This window comes from Macrotis lagotis, chromosome X, assembly GCF_037893015.1.
Source record: "Macrotis lagotis isolate mMagLag1 chromosome X, bilby.v1.9.chrom.fasta, whole genome shotgun sequence".
Classification (NCBI taxonomy): domain Eukaryota; kingdom Metazoa; phylum Chordata; class Mammalia; order Peramelemorphia; family Peramelidae; genus Macrotis; species Macrotis lagotis.
Window position 1 is genome coordinate 530503729 of NC_133666.1, and position 19748 is coordinate 530523476.

Genomic DNA, 19748 nt, shown 5'->3' on the forward strand with positions numbered 1-19748 from the left:
CTAATAAATAATCTCATCAATGTTAATTTTCTTTGGTGATTTTAAGTGCATTACAGAAATTTTCAATTGCTCTGTGGGATGAGATCCATGGGAAGAGTTCCCTCTATATGATGCAGATTTGTGTTTGTCTAGCACCTTCGCCTGTCATATTTTTTTAAAGAGTTTATTTTGAGTTTTACAATTTTCCCCCCATTCTTGCTTCCCTCCTCCATCCCCCCCCCCACAGAAGGCATTCTGTTAGTGTTTATATTGGGTCCATGTTATACACTGATCTCAGTTGAATGTGATGACAGAGAAATCATATCCTTAAGGAAGAAAAATAAAGTATGAGATAGTAAAATTACATAATATTTTTTTTTCTAATTTGATGGTAATAGTCTTTGTTCAAAGTCCATAATTCTTTCTCTGGATACAGATGGTATTCTCCATTGTAGATAGCTCAAAATTGTTTCTGGTTGTTGCACTGAAGGGATGAGCCAGTCCAACAAGGCTGATTATCACTCCCATGTTGCTGTTAGGGTGTACAGTGTTCTGGTTCTGCTCATCTCCCTTAGCATCAGTTCACGAAAATCCCTCCAGGCTTCCCTGAATTCCCATCCCTCCTGGTTTCTAATAGAACAATAGTGTTCCATGACATACATATACCACAGTTTGTTAAGCCATTCCCCAATTAAAGGACATTCACTTAATTTCCAATTCTTTGCTACCACAAACAGGGCCACTATAAATATTTTCGTACAAGTGATGTTTTTACCCATTTTCATCATCTCTTCAGGGTATAGACCCAGTAGTGGTATTGCTGGATCAAAGGGTATGCACATTTTTTTTTTTTAGATTTTTGCTAGGGCAATGGGGTTAAGTGGCTTGCCCAAGGCCACACAGCTAGGTAATTATTAAGTGTCTGAGGTCGCATTTGAACCCAGGTACTCCTGACTCCAGGGCCGGTGCTTTATCCACTGCGCCACCTAGCCGCCCCATGGGTATGCACATTTTTGATGCCTTTTGGGCATGATCCCAAATTTCTGTCCAGAAAGGCTGGATGAGTTCACAGCTCCACCAGCAATGTATTAATGTCCCAGATTTCCCGCATCCCTTCCAACACTGATCCTCGTCCTTGCTGGTCATCTTTCTCCTGTCCTATGGATGATGCATGTTCTCCCACTTTCTAATAAGTTAAAAGTATCATGGCTTTCCTAGACCTTGCCAAAGCTACCGAAGGTAAGAGTACAAACTATTCAATCAGCGTGCTCTGTTTTTGGCCCTGTAACACTGGTTTCATGTGAATGGCTTGGCCGGCCCTGAAGCAGGCCCGTGACGGCCCGGCTGGGCGGCAGCTCACAACCCCGAGGGACTAATGAGGTCACCTCCGGAGCGTGTGGGATCGTGTCTGAATCCAGCCTGAAACGCGCTATTTTTCAAATTCTTCCATTTTTTTTCTTTTACAGAATGACTATGATGGAAATGTGAGCAATCCGGATCTAAAAATGTTAAAAAAACCCAAACAAACCTGACCAGGTATGGAGGGAAGGCGGGGGGGAGGGCGGAGGGAGGGAGCTCCGGGCGGCAGCGCCGAGACCCTCCTTTCCGCATCCTCCTCCTCCTCCTCGGCCCGCCCCCAGGAGGCTTCGTCCAATCCCGACGCAGCGCCGCGGACCGCGTGTTCCCCCCCGCAGCCACGTGGGGGACCAGAAGCGCGCACCGGGCATGCGCAGCGCCCACGCCGGCTCTCCGGTCCCACTGGCCCGGCCCGGGAGCGCTCGGGCGGGAGACCATGTCTACCCTGCAACGGCTGCGCGAGACGCCGCGGCACCTGCTGGTGTGCGAGAAGTCCAACTTCGGTCACGGCAAGTCCCGGCACCGGCAGCTCGTGGAGACGCACTACCACAACTACCGGGTGAGTCCCGGCCCGGAGCCCTCTGGCCCGCCGCGCCTCTAACCACGCCTTCTCCCTAGCCACTCCCCGCAGGCCCGTGGGCGGGCTTCCGGCTGAGGCATGCCGGGAGTTGTAGTGTTCCGCCGCATCTCGCTCAGGATTCCGGCCTCTGAGAAAACTACAAGTCCCAGAGAGCGGCCGGGCTTGGCCTCCCGGGGCGGGGGGGGGAGGGTATTTCAGTTCCAGAAGTGGACCATCCCAGCCGGGAGATCCCAGACTCCAACTCCCTCGGGTCACACATTGAGAAACTGAGGCCCAGGTGCTTGAGCTTGAACTCGCGCTTTTAAGAGAAAAGCCCAGGAAAGGGGGCTGCTTGCAGACTCCCGTTTCTTCCAGAATTTGGGCCCCCACGAATGCCACCCGCGGAGTAGGTGACAGTGGGGAGAAGATTCAGGACGATCCCGCCGCCTCTTCTCGTGCTCCCTCGGAACCCCAACGTGAGGGTGCCCGATGCCGGCAGCCGCTTTAAATACCCTCTTACTTGCTTTCTCCTGAAGCCTCCTCCAGTAGGCCCTTGCTAGCTTGCCCTTTTACCTTTCTCTCCAACCCAGCCTTGATTTTGTATCTTTTTTTATTTAGCTTCTGCTTTGGGGGCTCCGTCCCCAAAAGGCGCTCATTGGCAGTGGTGACGGAGCTAAAGGAGGAATTGCATCAGCTAGTCTTTGCAGTTATTTAATCAACAACTTTTTTTGGGGGGGGGAAGGAGATTCCCTTAAGGCACAACTCCTGGGAACAAAACTGATTGATTTCCCATATCACTGTCCTCTAAAAATGCAATTTCTGCCATTCTGCTTTACTGGAAGTTCACAGTTTAACTACACCATCCTCCAGTAGCTGATAACCTTGCGTTTATCAAACACCATAATCCGTGTTTGTTTCTGGGTCTTGTTTACTGTTTCATTGATCAAGTTTTCTATTTTTAAATCGGCACCAAATGATTTTGAGGATTGCTTTATCATTTAATCTGAGATTGAATACTTATAATTCCCCTTCCTCATTTGTTCCCTCCACTGGAAAGATTATTTTAGTTTTTTGAATTTGTATCACCCTGCTTCGCACATTGTACATGTGTCAGGTATGTAATAAGTGTAATAATAAATAATTAGCTCTAATAAATACTTGTCGATGGATTACGCTTGAGATTCTTTTTTTTGAACATTCTGTCAACCAACTTTATTGTAAACGTAATACCCCTTCCCCTCAAAAAATATAGATCCACATGAGCAAGGAGAAAAGGGGGAGATAAAAAATTAAAATTAAAAAAATAATAATAATTGTAGGTATGGCCAGATGGTGCAGTGCATGGAGCACCAGCCCTGGAGCCAGGAGCACCTGAGCCCACGTCCGCCCCGTACACCCAGCAATTATCCAGCCGTGTGACATGAAAGCCACCTCAACCCCCACTGCCCTACAAAAAAAGAAAAAAAAAAGACCCAAAATAAAATAAAATAGTAATAATAGTAGGGGTGGCTGGGTGGCGGATAGAGCATTGGCCCTTGAGCCAGGAGCACCCGGGTCCAAATCCAGCCTCAGACACCCAACAATCACCCAGCTGTGTGGCCCCAGGCAGGCCACCCAGCCCCATTGGCCCTGCAACCCTCCCCAAAATAATAATAATAATAATAAAATGTGCTTCAGTCAGTGTTCCAACACCTCCATCTCTGTCACGAGTGGATCACATTCTTATGATAAGTCCATCACAAAAGTTACTTCCATATTTTCCCACCATTGCCATTGCTAATTGCAACTCCCTCCTTTCGTATTTCTCCACTACCATGTACTATATTTTCTTTCTCCTTTCACTCTGACTCTGCTGTAGGGTAGCTGAGTGGCACAGCAGACAGATCCCTAGCCCTGGGTCCAAGAGGCCCCAAGTCCACATACCACCCCTCAGGCCCAGCATCCACCTGGCCCTGTGGTCCCGGAAAGGCCATCCTATCTCAGCCCCTTGCAAGAAGTAAAAAAGAAAATGTGTTATATATGACCACTCTCTCCCCAAGATCCATCCTCTCCTCCATCATTCACATCCCTGCCTTCCCCTGTCCCCCTTCTCTCCTTTTTACTCTAGATGTCTATACCCCATTAAGTATATATGCTGTTTCCTCTCCTAGCCACCTCTGATGACAGTGAAGATTCCCTCATTCCCCCTTGCCTTCCCCCTTCCATATCATTGCAATAGCTCATTGTAATAAAGAAAAATCTTATTATATAAAATTTCTTAGCCTATTCCTCCTCTCTTTTTTTTTCTCCCATTACATTTCCCTTTTATCTGTTGACTCCATTTTTACACCATATTTTATACTCAAATTCAGCTTTCTCCTCTATAAAAGCTCCTTCTACCTGCTCTATTAAATGAGAAGGTTCATATGAGTATTATCAGTACCATTTTTCTATACAGGAATACATGTAGTTCATCATCATTAAGTCCCTCATATTTTACCCTTCTCCACTCTCTATGTTTCACCTGAGTATTTGAAGATCAAACCTTCTGTTCAGCTCTGGCCATTCCAGCAGGAACATTTGAAATTCCCCTGATTCATTGAAAGTCCATCTTTTTCTCTGGAAGAGGACATTCAGTTTTGCTGGGTAGTTGATTCTCAGTTGCATTCTAAGCTCTTTTGCCTTCCGGAATATTATATTCCAAGCCCTACAAGCTTTTAGTGTAGTTGCTGCTAAGTCCTGTGAGATTCTGACTGCAGCTCCATGATATTTGAATTGTGTCCTTCTGGTTGCTTGTAATATTTTCTCTTTGACTTGGGAGTTCTGGAACTTGGCTATAATATTCCTAGGGGTTGGTTTTTCGGGATCTCTTTCTTGGGGGGATCGGTGGATTTTCTCCATTTCTATTTTGCCCTCTGCTTCTAAGATATCAGAGCAATTTTCCTGTAGTAATTCTTTGAAAATGATGTCAAGGCTCTTTTCCTGATCATGACTTTCAGGTATTACAATAATTTTTAAATTATCTTTCCTAAATCTGTTTTCCATATAAGTTGTTTTTTCAATGAGATGTTTCACATTTTCTTCTAATTTTTCATTCTTTTGGTTTTTGAAGTATTGTGTCCTGATTTCTCGTAAAATCATTAACCTCCCTCAGTTCCATTCTTTGTCTGAAGGATTTGTTTTCCTCAGAGAGCTTTCTTATGTCTTTTTCCATGTGGCCAGTTCTGCTTTTTAAAGCATTCTTCTCCTCAGTAACTTTTTGAACTGTTTTATCCATATGACCTATGCTGATTTTTAACATGTTATTTTCTTCAGCATTTTTTTGGATCTCCTTGACTAAGCTGCTGACCTCTTTTTCATGTTTTTTCCTGCATCTCTCTCATTTCTTTCCCCAATTTTTCTTCTGTCTCCCTCACTTGGTTTTCAAAATCTTTTTTGATCTCTGTCATAGCCTGAGCCCAATTTCTGTTTTTCTTGTAGTCTTTAGATGCAGGAACTTTTACTTCCGTTATCTTCAGATTGAGTGTTTTGATCCTTCTTGGGATCATAGACAAAGTATTTCTCAATGGTGTTTCTGTTTTTTCTCTGCTTACTCATTTCTCCAGCCTCTGCCTGGTTTTGGGGTGCTTCCTGAGCTTTTGAGTATTTAGTGGGACACCCTCACAAGGATCTCCATATGTGAGGCTCTGTCTTCCTCCCTGGTCTGTGAATGACCACAAGCGCCCCTCTCTGCCATGGGGCTGAGGTGGGGGAGGCCCTGCTGTTCTGTGGGGGGCCTAGACTGCGATCAGGATCTGCATGTGGTCAGAGCCCCAGAGTCCTGTTCCAGGGACAGAGGACAGAGCTCGGCAGTCTCTCTCCACTCTCTTCCCTACTCTTGAGATTCTTGACCTTGTGTTCCTCCAGATAAATTTTGTTAGTTTTGTTTGTTTCTGTAAAGTGACTCATGGTACTATTTCTGCAAATTAATTCAGTAATATCATTATCATTATTATATTGACAACTATGAACAGTTATTTGTATTTATTTCAGTAAGAAGTTTTTTTTTATACTTGTAATCTTTTCCAAAATCAACACATTTGCTGTGTTAGACAGTATATATTCCAGGAACTTTTCCTTTATCCATTTCCCTGTTTTTTTTTTTTTAAGTTTTTGCAAGGCAATGGGGTTAAGTGGCTTGCCCAAGGCTACACAGCTAGGTAATTTTTAAGTGTCTGAGGTCAGATTTGAATTCAGCTCCTCTTGACTCCAGGGCTGGTGCTCTATCCACTGCTCCACCTAGCCTCCCCTCCATTTCCCATTTTTGAAACATATCTCCAGCTAATTTAAATAGTTTAGTTTGAATTTCCTTCTAGATTGCTTATAAGGGTTTTCCATCTTCTTGACAAGAGGCAGGAAGCTTCTCATTTTAACACTGACCTGATTCTTTTCACCAATTTAATCAGATATTGGGGAACTAGAAATATAAAGATAATGTTAGTCTATCTATTTTAATTTATATTTTAAGTTATTTTTAATATTTTAAATTATTTTTATCCATTTAGTTTTTGTTCCTAAAGAATATCAGAGGATTGTCATGTTGAGTTCAAATATGGTAGCTCAACTATTATCAAAGTAAAATATAAAAATAGTTTTGTCATAGAAGATTGCTTTTTCCCAATTTTTTAATACTGTTGATTTTTCCAGTTTTATTCTTAAATACTTTGGGGGTGACCTGGATTAATTGAGAACCTTGCCAAACTTTCTGTAAACTTCATCCTACTCCCCACTCCCTTCAGCAGCTTTTCACTATTGCATAAAGTGATGCTACTTACAAGTTTGCATCATGATCTTCTGTAAGATTTTACACAAGAGTTAATATTTTAATTAGACATTTCCCTTGATTGCCATATATCTCTGTTTGCCAAGAACATCGAGTACTTTGTGGCTAAGGTTTTTGACCTCTTAATTGTATTGATTGATTTAAAATGGTTACACTTACTTAGGAAATAATGATCATTTATTGCAATATGTTCTGTTCATCCCTTCCCTCCTTTTTAAAAAACATGCATCCTATTTAAATAGCTCATAATGGAATTGCCTTGATTTTCATTTTTTCTAATGTGGTAGTATAAACTTTATGCTAACAAAGTTATGGTCAGACTTAAAAAGCTGACATTGGAATCAAAACAAAGATGGGAAGGGCAGCTTGACCAAACTATTACATGAATTGGTAGCTTCATACTAGAATGACAGTTTTGTGAAGTATGGAAGAATCTGTTCTCAAGGTATCTAAAAAGGGGCAAAATGCTAAATGCTTGAAAAAAAATGGGCCTCATTGCATAAGAAAGGATAATTGTACAAATATCAGTAAATGTCCTAGCCCATATCTACAAAAATCTTTATGAGAATATATGTATGTTTGTGTGTGTGTGTGTGTGTGTGTGTGTGTGGTATGGTATGAGAAGGAACAGGCAGGATTTTGCAAACGGTATTCATTCTATAGAAGAGTGCATGTTTATAGTTGTACAGGTTGAAATGTATAGAGAACAAAATTTTGCCTGAAAGATTTCTTTCTCCCATTGGATGGACTATTTACAAGTGGACCCTGTGTAGTCTATTTATACACATGCACCAAGGTTTGATAGAATTGAATCGGAGAAGATGAACTTAATTACCATTGAACTTTTGTGCTTATAATATCCTTAGCCTTCTTCCTAACAAAGGTCTGTTTGTTTCATAATGATATTTTTGTACTAGCTATGTATTCCTCAACATGTCACCTAATGTCTATTTGTATCAGTTACCTCAGCTGTCAAATGGGAATGCTAACAGCACCCATCTCAAAGGGTTTTTGTGAAGATCAATTTTATGCACTTGGCACTAGAGGTGCCCTACCATTGTTTATCCCCCCCGTTCCCCTAAGTGTTGCTTTGTGGAGAGTGGGGGGAGTCTCGAATTCCACAGCCTCTGAGGAATTAAAATGAATATAAGAATTTTATAGAGGCAGATGATAGATGAAACTAAGTTGCAGCCTATTATTGATAGGGACAGTTCTCAATCCAATTCTGTTAAACACCCTTATTAAGCTGCTGCTGTGTGCAGGTGTTGGGGGTACACCAGATTCAGTTGGCAAGGAGTAACATAGTCTGGTCTGTAGCATGACCTGGCCTGCTAGGGGGACTTTGATGGTAGGCCCGACCCTTCCAACCCAGCAGGCTATAAAGAGGATGGGAGAAGACCTTCCAGATCATTGGAAGGCTTTGGGCTTGGAATCAGGAAGAGCAGTTAAAATCTAGCCTCAGTATTTACTTTCTCTGCAACTGTGGGCAGCTCACTAACCTCTGGTGACCTCACTCGCCTCAACTGTAAAATGAGGGTATTAATAGCACCTGCCTCCTGGAGTGTTTATGAAGATTAAATGAGCTATATTTTGTAAAATGCTTTGTATATGGTACCTAGGTAGGGGCTAAATAAATGCTCACTATTCTTTTTTGTCATCATCATTACTATTATTATGTAAAAGTAGCAACTTGGTCATTCTATCTATATGTTGAGTTCTCGTTGCTTTAGATGTCAAACTCATGTCCCTCTTACACCAGCCAGCAGGGCTGGGCCCTGTAGAATTGCTGACCCTGATGACATTGGGGGTGTCCACTTGTGATTTTCTTGGTAGTTTATTAGTTGACCATCATTTCTTTGGTCTCAGAATGGAGATGGGATACATGGGGTATTTAATGATGCTTTATTTTCTTGACAAATAAATTAACTATTTTACAAGGTAGCAGAGCACACAGTTACTCCCTGGGCTAATGAATTTAAGAGAACCTAAATATTGAGAGGATCATAGGAATATTATGAGGCGTCCCAAAAGTCTTAGTGCAGATTGTAAGCTTAAATAGCTCAAAACTATATATACTAAACTATAAAATTATATAAGGGCCTCCTAATTAAAAAGATATTTTGTTTAGTAGCATTGTTTGTTAGGATGCATGAAACAAATCTCTCTTAATTGTTCTTGCTCTTTGCTATTTTTTTAATACTGTTGATTTTTCCAGTTTTATTCATAAATACTTTGGGGATGATCTGGATTGAGAGCCTTGCCAAACTTTCTGCTAATTGTTCTTCTTTAAGAAAGTTACAGTTAAAAAAAATAAAAAGAAAGTTATAATTCCCTACTGGCTGCAGTCCACCCTTCCAGTTTATTAATACCACTTTCCATCACAATTTCATATCTGAGCTGACAGCTTCCACCAAAATCAACATTCTAACACTTTTGTACTTATTTCTACTACAAAATCCTGGTCTTTCTTCAAGCCTTACTTTACTTGCTACACTCTTTGTGAAGTCCTTCTAATCTCCCTACTGTTCTTTTCTCAAATTGCCCTTAGCTTACTATTTTTATTATACTTATTTGTATATGTTGAATTCTTGTAGAAATTAAGGTCTTTATCTTTCATTCGTCCTATCCCCTTTATGAATCATACTGGCTGCTGACCACCAGACACTTGACTGCAAACATCTTTTCTTGTGTCCCCATATTTCTAGACAATGATTTTTGTAAGATAATAAATTTATTATAGATAAAAAAAGAGAAAGAAATTAAGGTCCTTGAGGACTGGAACTGTTCTGTATGTAGCACATGCTTTAAAAATGTTGAATTGTTTTGTCCTTATGAATTTGAGTACTTTACTTGCCAAAGAAATAAGATCTTTATTTCTATTATACATTCAAATAGGTATCATTTTTGATTCCTGAATGTGGGATACTACCAAAAGAATTGAAAAATCTTGTAATGGAGATTGGACCATACTACTTGGTGAAGAATTTACCTCTTCATGAATTAATTTCACATGAGTTCATCAATAACTTTGTGAAAAAAGGTAGGAAAATAGTAATTTTTTGTTACTAATCAGTTCATTGATCTTTTTTCTTCAGATAATATTTTGTGTTCCATTTGTCCCTCAGTAAATCCTTTTCATTTTACATTAGTCCTATTGTATTTATGAGAATTCTTCCATTTTAATAGTCACATAGCACTATGACTTGGGTTGTGTTAGGAAACATTTGTATTTTAGTTTTTTCTTTTTTGTTATGATTTGTTTGGTACTTTTTTTCTCCTATGCATTTTAAAACTTATTTATTTATTTTCCTTTTTTGGATTTTTTTTATCACTTTCTACTAACTCTCTCTTCCCCTTTCTGCAAAAAAAAAGCCAAACAAAAAACAACAACCCTTCCTTGTTACAAATATGTGTAGTCAAGAAATAAACATTTTTGGACTTATTAGGAATTCCATGTCTTATTTTGAACCTCCAGAAAATTGCTTCTTTCCCAAGATGTGGTAGGTTATGCTTAATCATCTAACCTTTGGAAATCATAGTTGATTCATTGCTTTGTTAGAGTTCTGAAGCTTTTCAAAGTTGTTTTCTTTTCATTACTGTGATCATTGTGCAAGTTTTGCTCATTTTATCTTTTATCAATTTATTCAAGTCCTCTTGATTTCTTTGAATTTGTCATATTCATCTGAGAGAGGAGCAATATTACCTGATCTCTTCCCTCAAAGAGTATTAGAGTCTAGGCAAGCTTGTTCAGTTTTTCAGTGTAAGAATCCCAGTCCCATAAGAAGTTACACTTATAGTTGTTTGTGCTTATTTTTTTTTTCTGGGAGAGATTGTTAAAGATTCATCAGCACACTTGTAGGCTAGGCTTACCTTAAAATGTATTGAAACCATCCTCTAGACTTAAGTCGACTCAAGCTGTTGACCTTGCTTCCTCATGACGTTCATGAGAAGGACTGGGAGGCATCTGATGCTGCACTGGTGGGAAAGATTGGCAGCTCAAATAAGGGAGCTTTGCTCAACTGAACCAATATCAGGTTCCCCTGTTGAATGCCCTTTTACTATGGCTAAGAAAATCTCCTTTTGATAACTGTTGCATGGTATACTATCACAGGTGGGCAGGAGTTAGATTGGAGTCTGAAAGACCAAAATCCAAATATTGCCTCAGATATTCACTAGTTGTTTGACTTTGAGCAAATAGCTTATCCTGCATTTACTTCAGTTTCCTCATCTGTAAATGAAAACTGTAATAGCACCTATCTTCCAGGGTTGTTGTGAGGAACAAATGAAACAATATTTGTGAAGTGCTTTGTAAACCTCAAGTTGGTATATAAACGCTAAGCTTTTAAAAAATCATTATTATTATTATTAATAGTGTCTCAGTTTGTTTCAGTATTTAACCTAAAATGTGAGGAGATAACCTAAGACAGGTGTAAATCAGAGCATCACCTTTTCTTATGATACAATAATATTCGATTTTATTCATAATCATAATTTGTTAAACATTTCTCAATTGATTGATACTTATTTTGTTTTCAGTTATTTCTGACAATAAAAGGGGCTGCTGTGTATAGTCTTGTCCTTATTGAGTCTTTCTGTCCTTGACTTCCTTAGGATAGATGCTGTATTGAAGGGTAGTTTATGTCCTCTAGGATAATTTCGCCAATTCAACTTAAACAACAATTCATTAGTGTTTCTGTTTTTCTACAATCCTTCCAACAATTATTATTTTCTTTTTTTGTCAATCTGATGAATGTGAGTTATAACCTTAGACATTTTAATTTTCATTTCTTTTATTGCTAATTATATAGGACATTTTTCATGATTCTTAATAGCTTGAGTTTCTTCACTTGAATTGTGTATTTATATCTTTCAAGCATTTATCTATTGAGATGAATTTTGTTATATATTTGTATCTATTTCTTAGATGTCTTGGATATCTGACCTCTTTTTTTTAATCAGAAATATTTTCTCTTTTTTTGTTTTTGTTTTTTTTTTTGTTTTTTGTTTGTTAGGTTTTTGCAAGGCAAATGGGGTTAAGTGGCTTGCCCAAGGCCACACAGCTAGGTAATTATTAAGTGTCTGAGACCAGATTTGAACTCAGGTATTCTTGACTCTAAGGCTAGTGCTTTATCCACTACACCACCTAGCCGCCCCCAGAAATACTTTCTATGAACATTTTCCCTTTACTTATTTTCCTATTAATTTTGCCTTTAGTTTGTGTGTATAAAAAAATTTCAATTTATCTTTTGTGATCTTTTATCCCTTCTTTAGTGAAGTTAATCTCTTTACTTCTCTAATTTGTTTAAGTTGATCTTTTATATTTATGTTTTGTATCCATTTGAAGTTTATTTTGGTATATGATATAAGATATTAGTTAAAGTGCTTTCCACTTTAAACATCACAGACATGAATATTTCAATCAGTCAAGACCACTAGGAGTGAAGATTGTATATTAGACTGTGAACCTCTCTTACATGCTGATATTTTTAAAGTATATATTAAATTTACAGAATTTAAATGCAAAATTTATGCTGCTTGACTTTATTCCTTTCTAACCTTTTTTAATTTTTTTGTATTTTTAACACATCAGTTGTACTCTTTTCTTTTTTAACATTGCTTTCACTATCTACCAGCACTCTCCTACCACATAGAGTCCTCCCTTATAATAAATAAATAAATATAGTTAAGCAAAACATATTGACTCAATAAGCATGTCTGAAAAAAAGGTTTTGTGTGTGTGTGTGTGTGTGTGTGTGTTTTTGTCTGTTTCTTGTGTGTTCTGAACATCTAGTCTAGTGGAGTCAACTCAGAATAGTGCAACAGATCAAATTAAAAATGTAATTGGGAACTAGTGAACAAAATAAATAAAAATCTAGTTAATGTTAATTTATGGTTTTTCTAAGTCAAATATATGCATTTGTACCTGCAGGGATCTGATTGTTTCTATTTGTATTTGTCGTTGTTGTTCTAGCCCCTCATTTCATTGCTAAGAGATAAGAAGCATCTTCCATTGTCAATTTCCTCAATTCATGATGAGTTATTATATAAATTGTTCTTTTGGTTCTGCTCATTTCATGCTACATCAATTCATATAAGGGTTTCCTTGAGTTCATCATATTTATCATTTGTCATGCTACAATAATATTCCAATCCATATACCTACCATAATTTGTTTATCCACTTCCAGATTCCTTTCAATAGTAGCTACAACAAAAAAGTGCCACTATAAATATTCTCTTAAATATGTGTGTGTGTGTGTGTCATATATAAAGATACAAGCACCAACACATTTGTAATAACTTGTAAAAACATGGGTCCTTTTCCACTTTCTTTGTCCTTCTAGAAGTGTAAGCCTAGTAGCAATATCATCATACCAGCCGCGATATAATTTAGTAACTTTGGGGACAGAGTTTCAAATTGCTTTCATCAGTTTGAGCTCCACTGTTCATCTTTGCTGAGAAGAGGTCAAAGAAAAGGAACAAGATTCAGTTGTATAAATATTTTTATATCATCTTTTTGTCATAGGACTAGAAACTCAGGGATTATCTATCATCTGGGGTATAGTTGAATCAATTTTGATTTATGAATATAATAGAATAGTATTTCATTGTTAGAAGACAGTTTCACCTGGGAAAATTTATTTGAACTGATGAAGTGTAAATTGAACAGACCCCCAAAGAACAATTTATTCAGTAAAAACAACTTTGTCGAGAAAACACCTAAGAAGAACTTAAGACTCTCCTCAGTTTCAGTGACCAGAGGACTGATGGTGAAACTTCCTGCCTCCTCCTGACAGAAAAGGGTTCAGCTCAAGATGCAGAATGAGGCCTGCAGTCTTGGACAGTGAGGAAATTCTGTTTGTTTGACAATGTGAATCATGAGGGCTTTTTTCTTTTTTAAAGAAAACAATTCAGTATGATAGTAAGGGCTGTGGTAGGGATAGGTAGCCACAAAAGAGAGAATCACCGAAATTTTTTTTTTTAATTCCCAGAAGACAATAGAAGGAAAGCTATAAGGGTGCAATTTATTAAGTGCTTGCTATTGCTATGTGCCAAACATTAAAGAAAGGCTAAAATGGTCTTTGCCTTCTAGGAATTTACATTTCAGTGAGGAGACACCATGTCAATAATGAGATATATAACTTTAGAGGGGGATGCTCCTGCAAGAGAGAGCTCAATCTTGGTGGGATGGGGAAGAATCGGGTCTTCTAAGAGACAGAAGTGAGGGGCAGAGCTTTCTAGGTCTCAGGGACAACAACACAGACACAGAAAGAAGTGGGAGTTGAAGAGTTGTGTTTGAGGGGCAGCATGCAGGTCAGAATGATTGGACCAGAGAGTCCTTAGATGAATGTAAAGTGTAATAGCTCCTGAAAGGTAGGAAGGAACCAGGTTGTGAAAAATTTCCAGTGCCAGACCAAGCACTTTATTTGGCATGGTCAGTCCTGTGCTTTCAGGAAAATCACTTTGGCAGTTCTCAGGTGTTTGACTGACATGATTTCTTGGCCTTTGGGAATTCTTTTTAGTTAATGCTTTAAACTTTTGTCCATTGGTGACTATTTTAAGAGATTAGTTTGGAACTGCTGTAATTGCACCATTATTTCATTTTTATCCTTCATTCTAATTTTGGTTTTGATGTATCATACTTGTATCATCCAACATTTTCTGTCTGTGTTTTTGGAAAAAATATTCATAATGTGAATTAATCAGAAACTTCATACCTCTGTGGCTTCTCTTCTTTCTTAATCATAAACTATATTTTCCAACACATTGCACCATCTTTGTAAAGGCCACTGTAATATTGAAACTACTCAGTACCCAGGTAGAAGTTGACTTACATTTTTAAGATCTTGTCAGGTTCTTCGGAACTTGTCTTTATTTCTTCATCCTCTGTAATTATTTCATAGTAATCTGTTTGCCTTGCTTTTTAAAAAGGGGAGGGGTTATGGATGCTTTTTCCTATTTATTTACCTAAAAACATACCTTTCTTCTGGAGCAAGCCTTCCCAAGAAACAAAAATTATTAAAAATATCAGCCAATCAGAACAGCATACTGCATGCTTGACACCAAAACAACATTCCACATCTGGTCTCCCCATCCCTTCAGCCAAAAAAAGTATGGTGCATTTTCTCATCTCTTCTCCAGGGCCAAGCTTTTCCCCTCTGTTTTTTTTTTTTTTTTTGCTGCTGCTGCCTTTGGTTATATAGTGAAATCAACTCCTCTAAGTCCATTATTTTCCTTTTTAAGAGAATCCATTTGACTGTAGTTTGATTATAACTTCTGGTTTCACTTATAGTGAGGATATCAGCCTGAAACTAGTTTAGTTCATCTTGTAGAATTTCTCCTAAGTGATCTCTGGACAAAGATGTCATATTAAAAGTACTAACAATTAAATCAGTTTTGTAGATAGTCTGAGGACTGTGTTTCTCAGTGTCTTTTGCCCTCAATTTTGCCATTTCACTCTTGTCACCCTAGAACTATAAGGGGTTCACATGGTACATCCTGAATGACTTTTGGGCTAAGAGCTGTTTCCTGGGTTGTCATTTCCAGAAAATTCATTACCTGTTGGTCTACTTCCTAGTGATGAGCCTTTCCATACTTAGCTAGCGTGTTCCTTAGAGAACATGTACAGTCTTCACTTATAAGGACAAATGAAGATAAATGATATGGCTGTCTTTGTTTTCAAATATACAGCTACTCTGTGACTGAAAAAGATCAGTGTTCAATCAATAGTCCCTACTTTGCCTTTTCTGAAGGCTGTACTGTGGCTTAAGTCTGCAGCTGCTATTTGCAGAACATGGTATCTTTGTGGCTCTTCTCCTAACACTTAGGTTTTGTGGTGTAGCCTCTGCTCAAAACCTTTGCACAAGAAAAACTGTCTCAGACTTGACAAATTTGTTTTGGACTCAAGGATCAGTCTAGACCGTTAGGAGCCAATTTCCAAGAAGACATCAGAAAAGGACTGGAAGGATTTGCTACCAGGTCCAAATCCAAGTTAGAGTCAATAGAAATCTTGAAGTCTTTCCTCAGGAAAAAAAATAACTTAAAGAAAACTGAATACAGTTGATTTGGATGGATGTTTCCTGAACTATATATTGGGGACAGGGGAGGGGTCAGCACTCTACTTTGGTAGCAAACTGCACCTTCCTTTGCTTCACTCAGTTTCTTTTTCCATTTATGTAGCAAAGAATAATGCTCAAGATTCAACTGTTAAAGATGGAATCATTCTTGGAAGCCTGAAGATTCTGTCTGAGATGGATGCTATTCTGTAGACTTCTTTTTACCTTATTCTTATTAGTAAGAGATAATTGAGCACAAGCAAGAAAAGATATTGACTGGGCTGTTTGCATTTGAAATTCTGGATGCCCAAGTTAACCCATGGCTTTGGATTTTTATAGCTGTGGGTTGATGGGACTGTTGTAACTCAGTAGTCCCTGGTTATATAATTTGTTTGCAATTTTATTTTCATGTTTTAAGGTGTTCTGCTAGAAGTTATGCCTCATCAGCTTACTCTGCAATAGGTGACTGTGTAACTACTTTTTTGCCATTTAACTTTCCCAGTCTAGTGAAGTTGTATTGTGATGAACACCACTACATTAACATAGTAGACTAACTCTGTGCATAATTCTAGAAAGACCTGTTTTTTAAATGCAGAACATGACAAACAAAAACTTTCAATATACCAAGCAGATTAGAAAGAGAAATATGAAATGACAAATTTCTATTAGGTATAGCTTACTTTAGGAAGACCTACATAATGAATTCCTTTATTACTTTTAAAACTGCCCTATATCTCTTTTTTCCAACTAATGACCTCCTTTGCATTTTTCAAAATGTTTAAATGGCATTCCTTTTTTTTAACTTGAGAAATTTTAAAAAGAACTTTTTTTTAAAGTTTTTTTTGCAAGGCAAATGGGGTTAAGTGGTTTGCCCAAGGCCACACAGCTAGGTAATTATTAAGTGACTGAGGCTGGATTTGAACTCAGGTACTCCTGACTCCAGGGCCGGTTCTCTATCCGTCGTGCCACCTAGCTGCCCCTAAAAAGAACTTTTTTTAAAAATCCAAACATGGGTATAAATTTAATAGTACCTATTAAGATGCTGATGCTCCCCAACAAGAGTAAGCCCGGTATTTAACACTGTGTAATGGTGAGAAACACCCCCTACTGTGTCTGGAGTATCTGGTTTAATTTAGATTATTAAGTAGAAAACAAGTGGAAGCAATGATTGGGAGTAAAGAAATCACCTTTATCATAGGAACTTTGCTTTCATCCTTTTGTCTGACTCCCATAGCCCCAGAGAGAAAGAAATCCCTTGTGTATAATAAAAATGAATAAGCAAACCACATTGACCTTGTCCAGAAATGAATTTGACTGATTCTTCATTACAGTCAACTTGTAGTTGATATAGATGAAACAGAACAAAAAGCTGGAAATATGAATGTGATAATGCCATATATAGGCTTGACAGGTACTGATGGGGGGATGGGGATGGAGAAGCACTTTTGTAAAACCAACTGGCCTATTAGTGCAGTCTTGTGTAATGGCCATGTTCCTCACACAAGTACATTTTCTCATTTCTGGTGCCAAGCTTGGTCTTTTTAATTATAAAAATTACACAGCATTCAGTCTCAATATTTTTTTGTTCTTTCCATTTAATAGATCATTGGTAACCTTGTTTGTATTGTTTTGATTATTTTGTTTGCTTCATTCGCTCTGCTTTGGTTCTTGTCAGACTTCCTTGCTTCTCTGAATTTTTCAGATTCATGGTTTCCTTTGGTTCAAAAATTGCACTGCATTCATAGATCACAATTTGTTTAGCTATTTTCTGATTGATGTTCTACTTTGTTTCTAATTTATTGCTGCTATGACCATTTTAGGGTCTATCTGGCTTTGAACTTCTTGGAATATATGCCTAACTGTGTGATTTTTGGGTGAAGAGATATGGAACATTTTAGTTATGTTTTTAGCTATAATTCCAAATTTACCTATTGGAATATATTAACTCCTACATATAACAGGATTGAGAAAACAATGGAAAAGAGTTTGAGAAACTCTTTGAATTACATCAGACCCTGTTTAGAAAACTTTTTTTTTTAAATCAAGCATAGATATAAATATAGTAGAGTCCATTATGGTGCTAATGTTCCCCAACAAGACTAAGCCTGGTATTTTAGGTGTTTAGGAGAGAAACACCACCTACTGCATCTGAAAGATGTGATTTAATTCAAATTATCAAACAAAAACTAGGGGAAGCTGTGACTGGAACGAAAGAAATTGCACATTGCCATAGAGACTTGCTCACATTCTTATGTCTGAACCCAAAGTAGGGTAAAAAAGGTTTTTGTTTTCCCCATTCTTTTTTTAGCTTCCTTGAATGTGTGTGCTTTTTAGAAAACCTGTCTTCCCTTGTATTTCAGTAGTTATGCTGCTGCAAGTGCCCAGGCATCTGATCATCTGGTCAGTGTGCATGTTTTACAAATTGAGTGAATACCTAACACAATGAGTAAGCAAGTTACTGCTTTCTGAAACCTTTAGGTTAGCTAAATTATTAGATTCTAAGTGCCTTAGGACATGGGTAATTATGTGAAGGAAAAAAAATAATTTTTGTTGAGATTTTTAAAATTATCTCCTTCAGTATCTCTTTTTAGTTGAATGGGTCATTTTAAATATTGCCAGGTTCATTCTTTCATAGAGAGATAGGGATTGGAACACTATAATTAGAATTTCAAAGAAAAATTTTTCTTCTTCCAACAGATAGGTTCTATATCAGAACCAACTGCCAGTCAAATTTAGCAAGCCTATGAAGCTTTAGCTCCTTGAATGGTCTTTTTATTTTTGTTAGTCAAAAATGTCTGCCTAGGCTCATGAATATGCCAAATATTAACCTATGGGGATCTTTTTCTGATGGCTGGGATACTTTCCTTTAAATTAAAAGGATCGTTGTCTATATTAATGCTAGTAGTACTGCTCCACTATGGAGGTGTCCATCATCATGCTGTTGCTGTAAATGTTGCCCACACAGGTAACATATGTCATTATTCCATTTTATTGGTCTTTGGAAATTGTGGGTGATCAGAGACAGAGAGGTAGGTGATGGTTCAATGTGCACATTGAGATATTTGTTATTTGACATGACTGACTTGGAAATTTGTTTTGCTTAACTATACTTATTTGTATTACAAGGAGTTTGCTTTTCATTCTTTCCAATTCTTCCCACAAAAGTTTGGAAATTGGGAAAGAGAGAATAGAAAGATTTTTTAATAGGGAAAAAAATTAAATTGAACAGCAAAATGCTACTTGGATCAGTTGTGGCTAAAGAAGACAAACCTCCTTTGTCCTTAAATTCCTACTTTATTTATCAAGATCCAATTTGAATTTGTTGCAATTTGACTTTCCTCTTATTCTTGCTGTCACTTGGCCCAGTCACTACTACATGGTGAGATGGGTAATTGGGTTCAATTGTCATTTGACTAGGATTCCTTGCCATCCCCCATGACTGCCTTCAGTCATCCTGAAGATTTCATTTGTATTTAATCAGTCTAAACTAATTATTACCAGTATGATGTTTATTTTTTACTTTTCATTTAATCTTGTCTTTGGGTTTATTTTTCTGTTATAGGTTCCTGTTATGCCCTAACATACAACACAAATATTGATCAAGACAATACTGTTGCCCTGTTACCCAATGGTAATATTCCTTTTTATTCCTGATAACATCAGACTTTAGAATATGGCTTACTTTTTTTTTAATTCATAGAACACCTACTTATGTTTATACTATGTTTCTTATGGAAATCTTGGTTTGATATATAGGAAAACTAATTTTGTCTCTGGACAAGGACACTTATGAAGAAATTGGACTTCAAGGTCGCCCATCTCAATACTCTGGCAGAAAAGTCATGAGATATAGTAAGTATTTATACAAAATTCATTGTTTTTTTTCTTTTACACAGAGGTTGGGGGCAATTCATATGGAATACTAAATATATTTTTAGATATAGTTGATGTATTAGTTGGTTTTGCTGAAATGCCTTTTTTTCCCCAATCTTTTTTTC

The 19748-nt window shown here is 37.7% G+C and overlaps 1 protein-coding gene across 1 annotated transcript in view; it reads left to right on the forward strand.

Annotated features, from left to right (window-relative positions):
• Nucleotides 1-1706: 1706 nt before the first annotated feature.
• Nucleotides 1707-19748, forward strand: part of RPP40 (ribonuclease P/MRP subunit p40) — a 28698-nt gene continuing 10656 nt past the window's right edge. Inside the window, exons 1-4 of the mRNA XM_074208481.1 lie at nucleotides 1707-1894; nucleotides 9591-9735; nucleotides 19313-19381; nucleotides 19507-19602. Coding sequence (XP_074064582.1) covers nucleotides 1772-1894; nucleotides 9591-9735; nucleotides 19313-19381; nucleotides 19507-19602 — 433 coding nt within the window. The 5' untranslated portion in view covers nucleotides 1707-1771. The remainder of the gene's footprint in view (nucleotides 1895-9590; nucleotides 9736-19312; nucleotides 19382-19506; nucleotides 19603-19748) is intronic.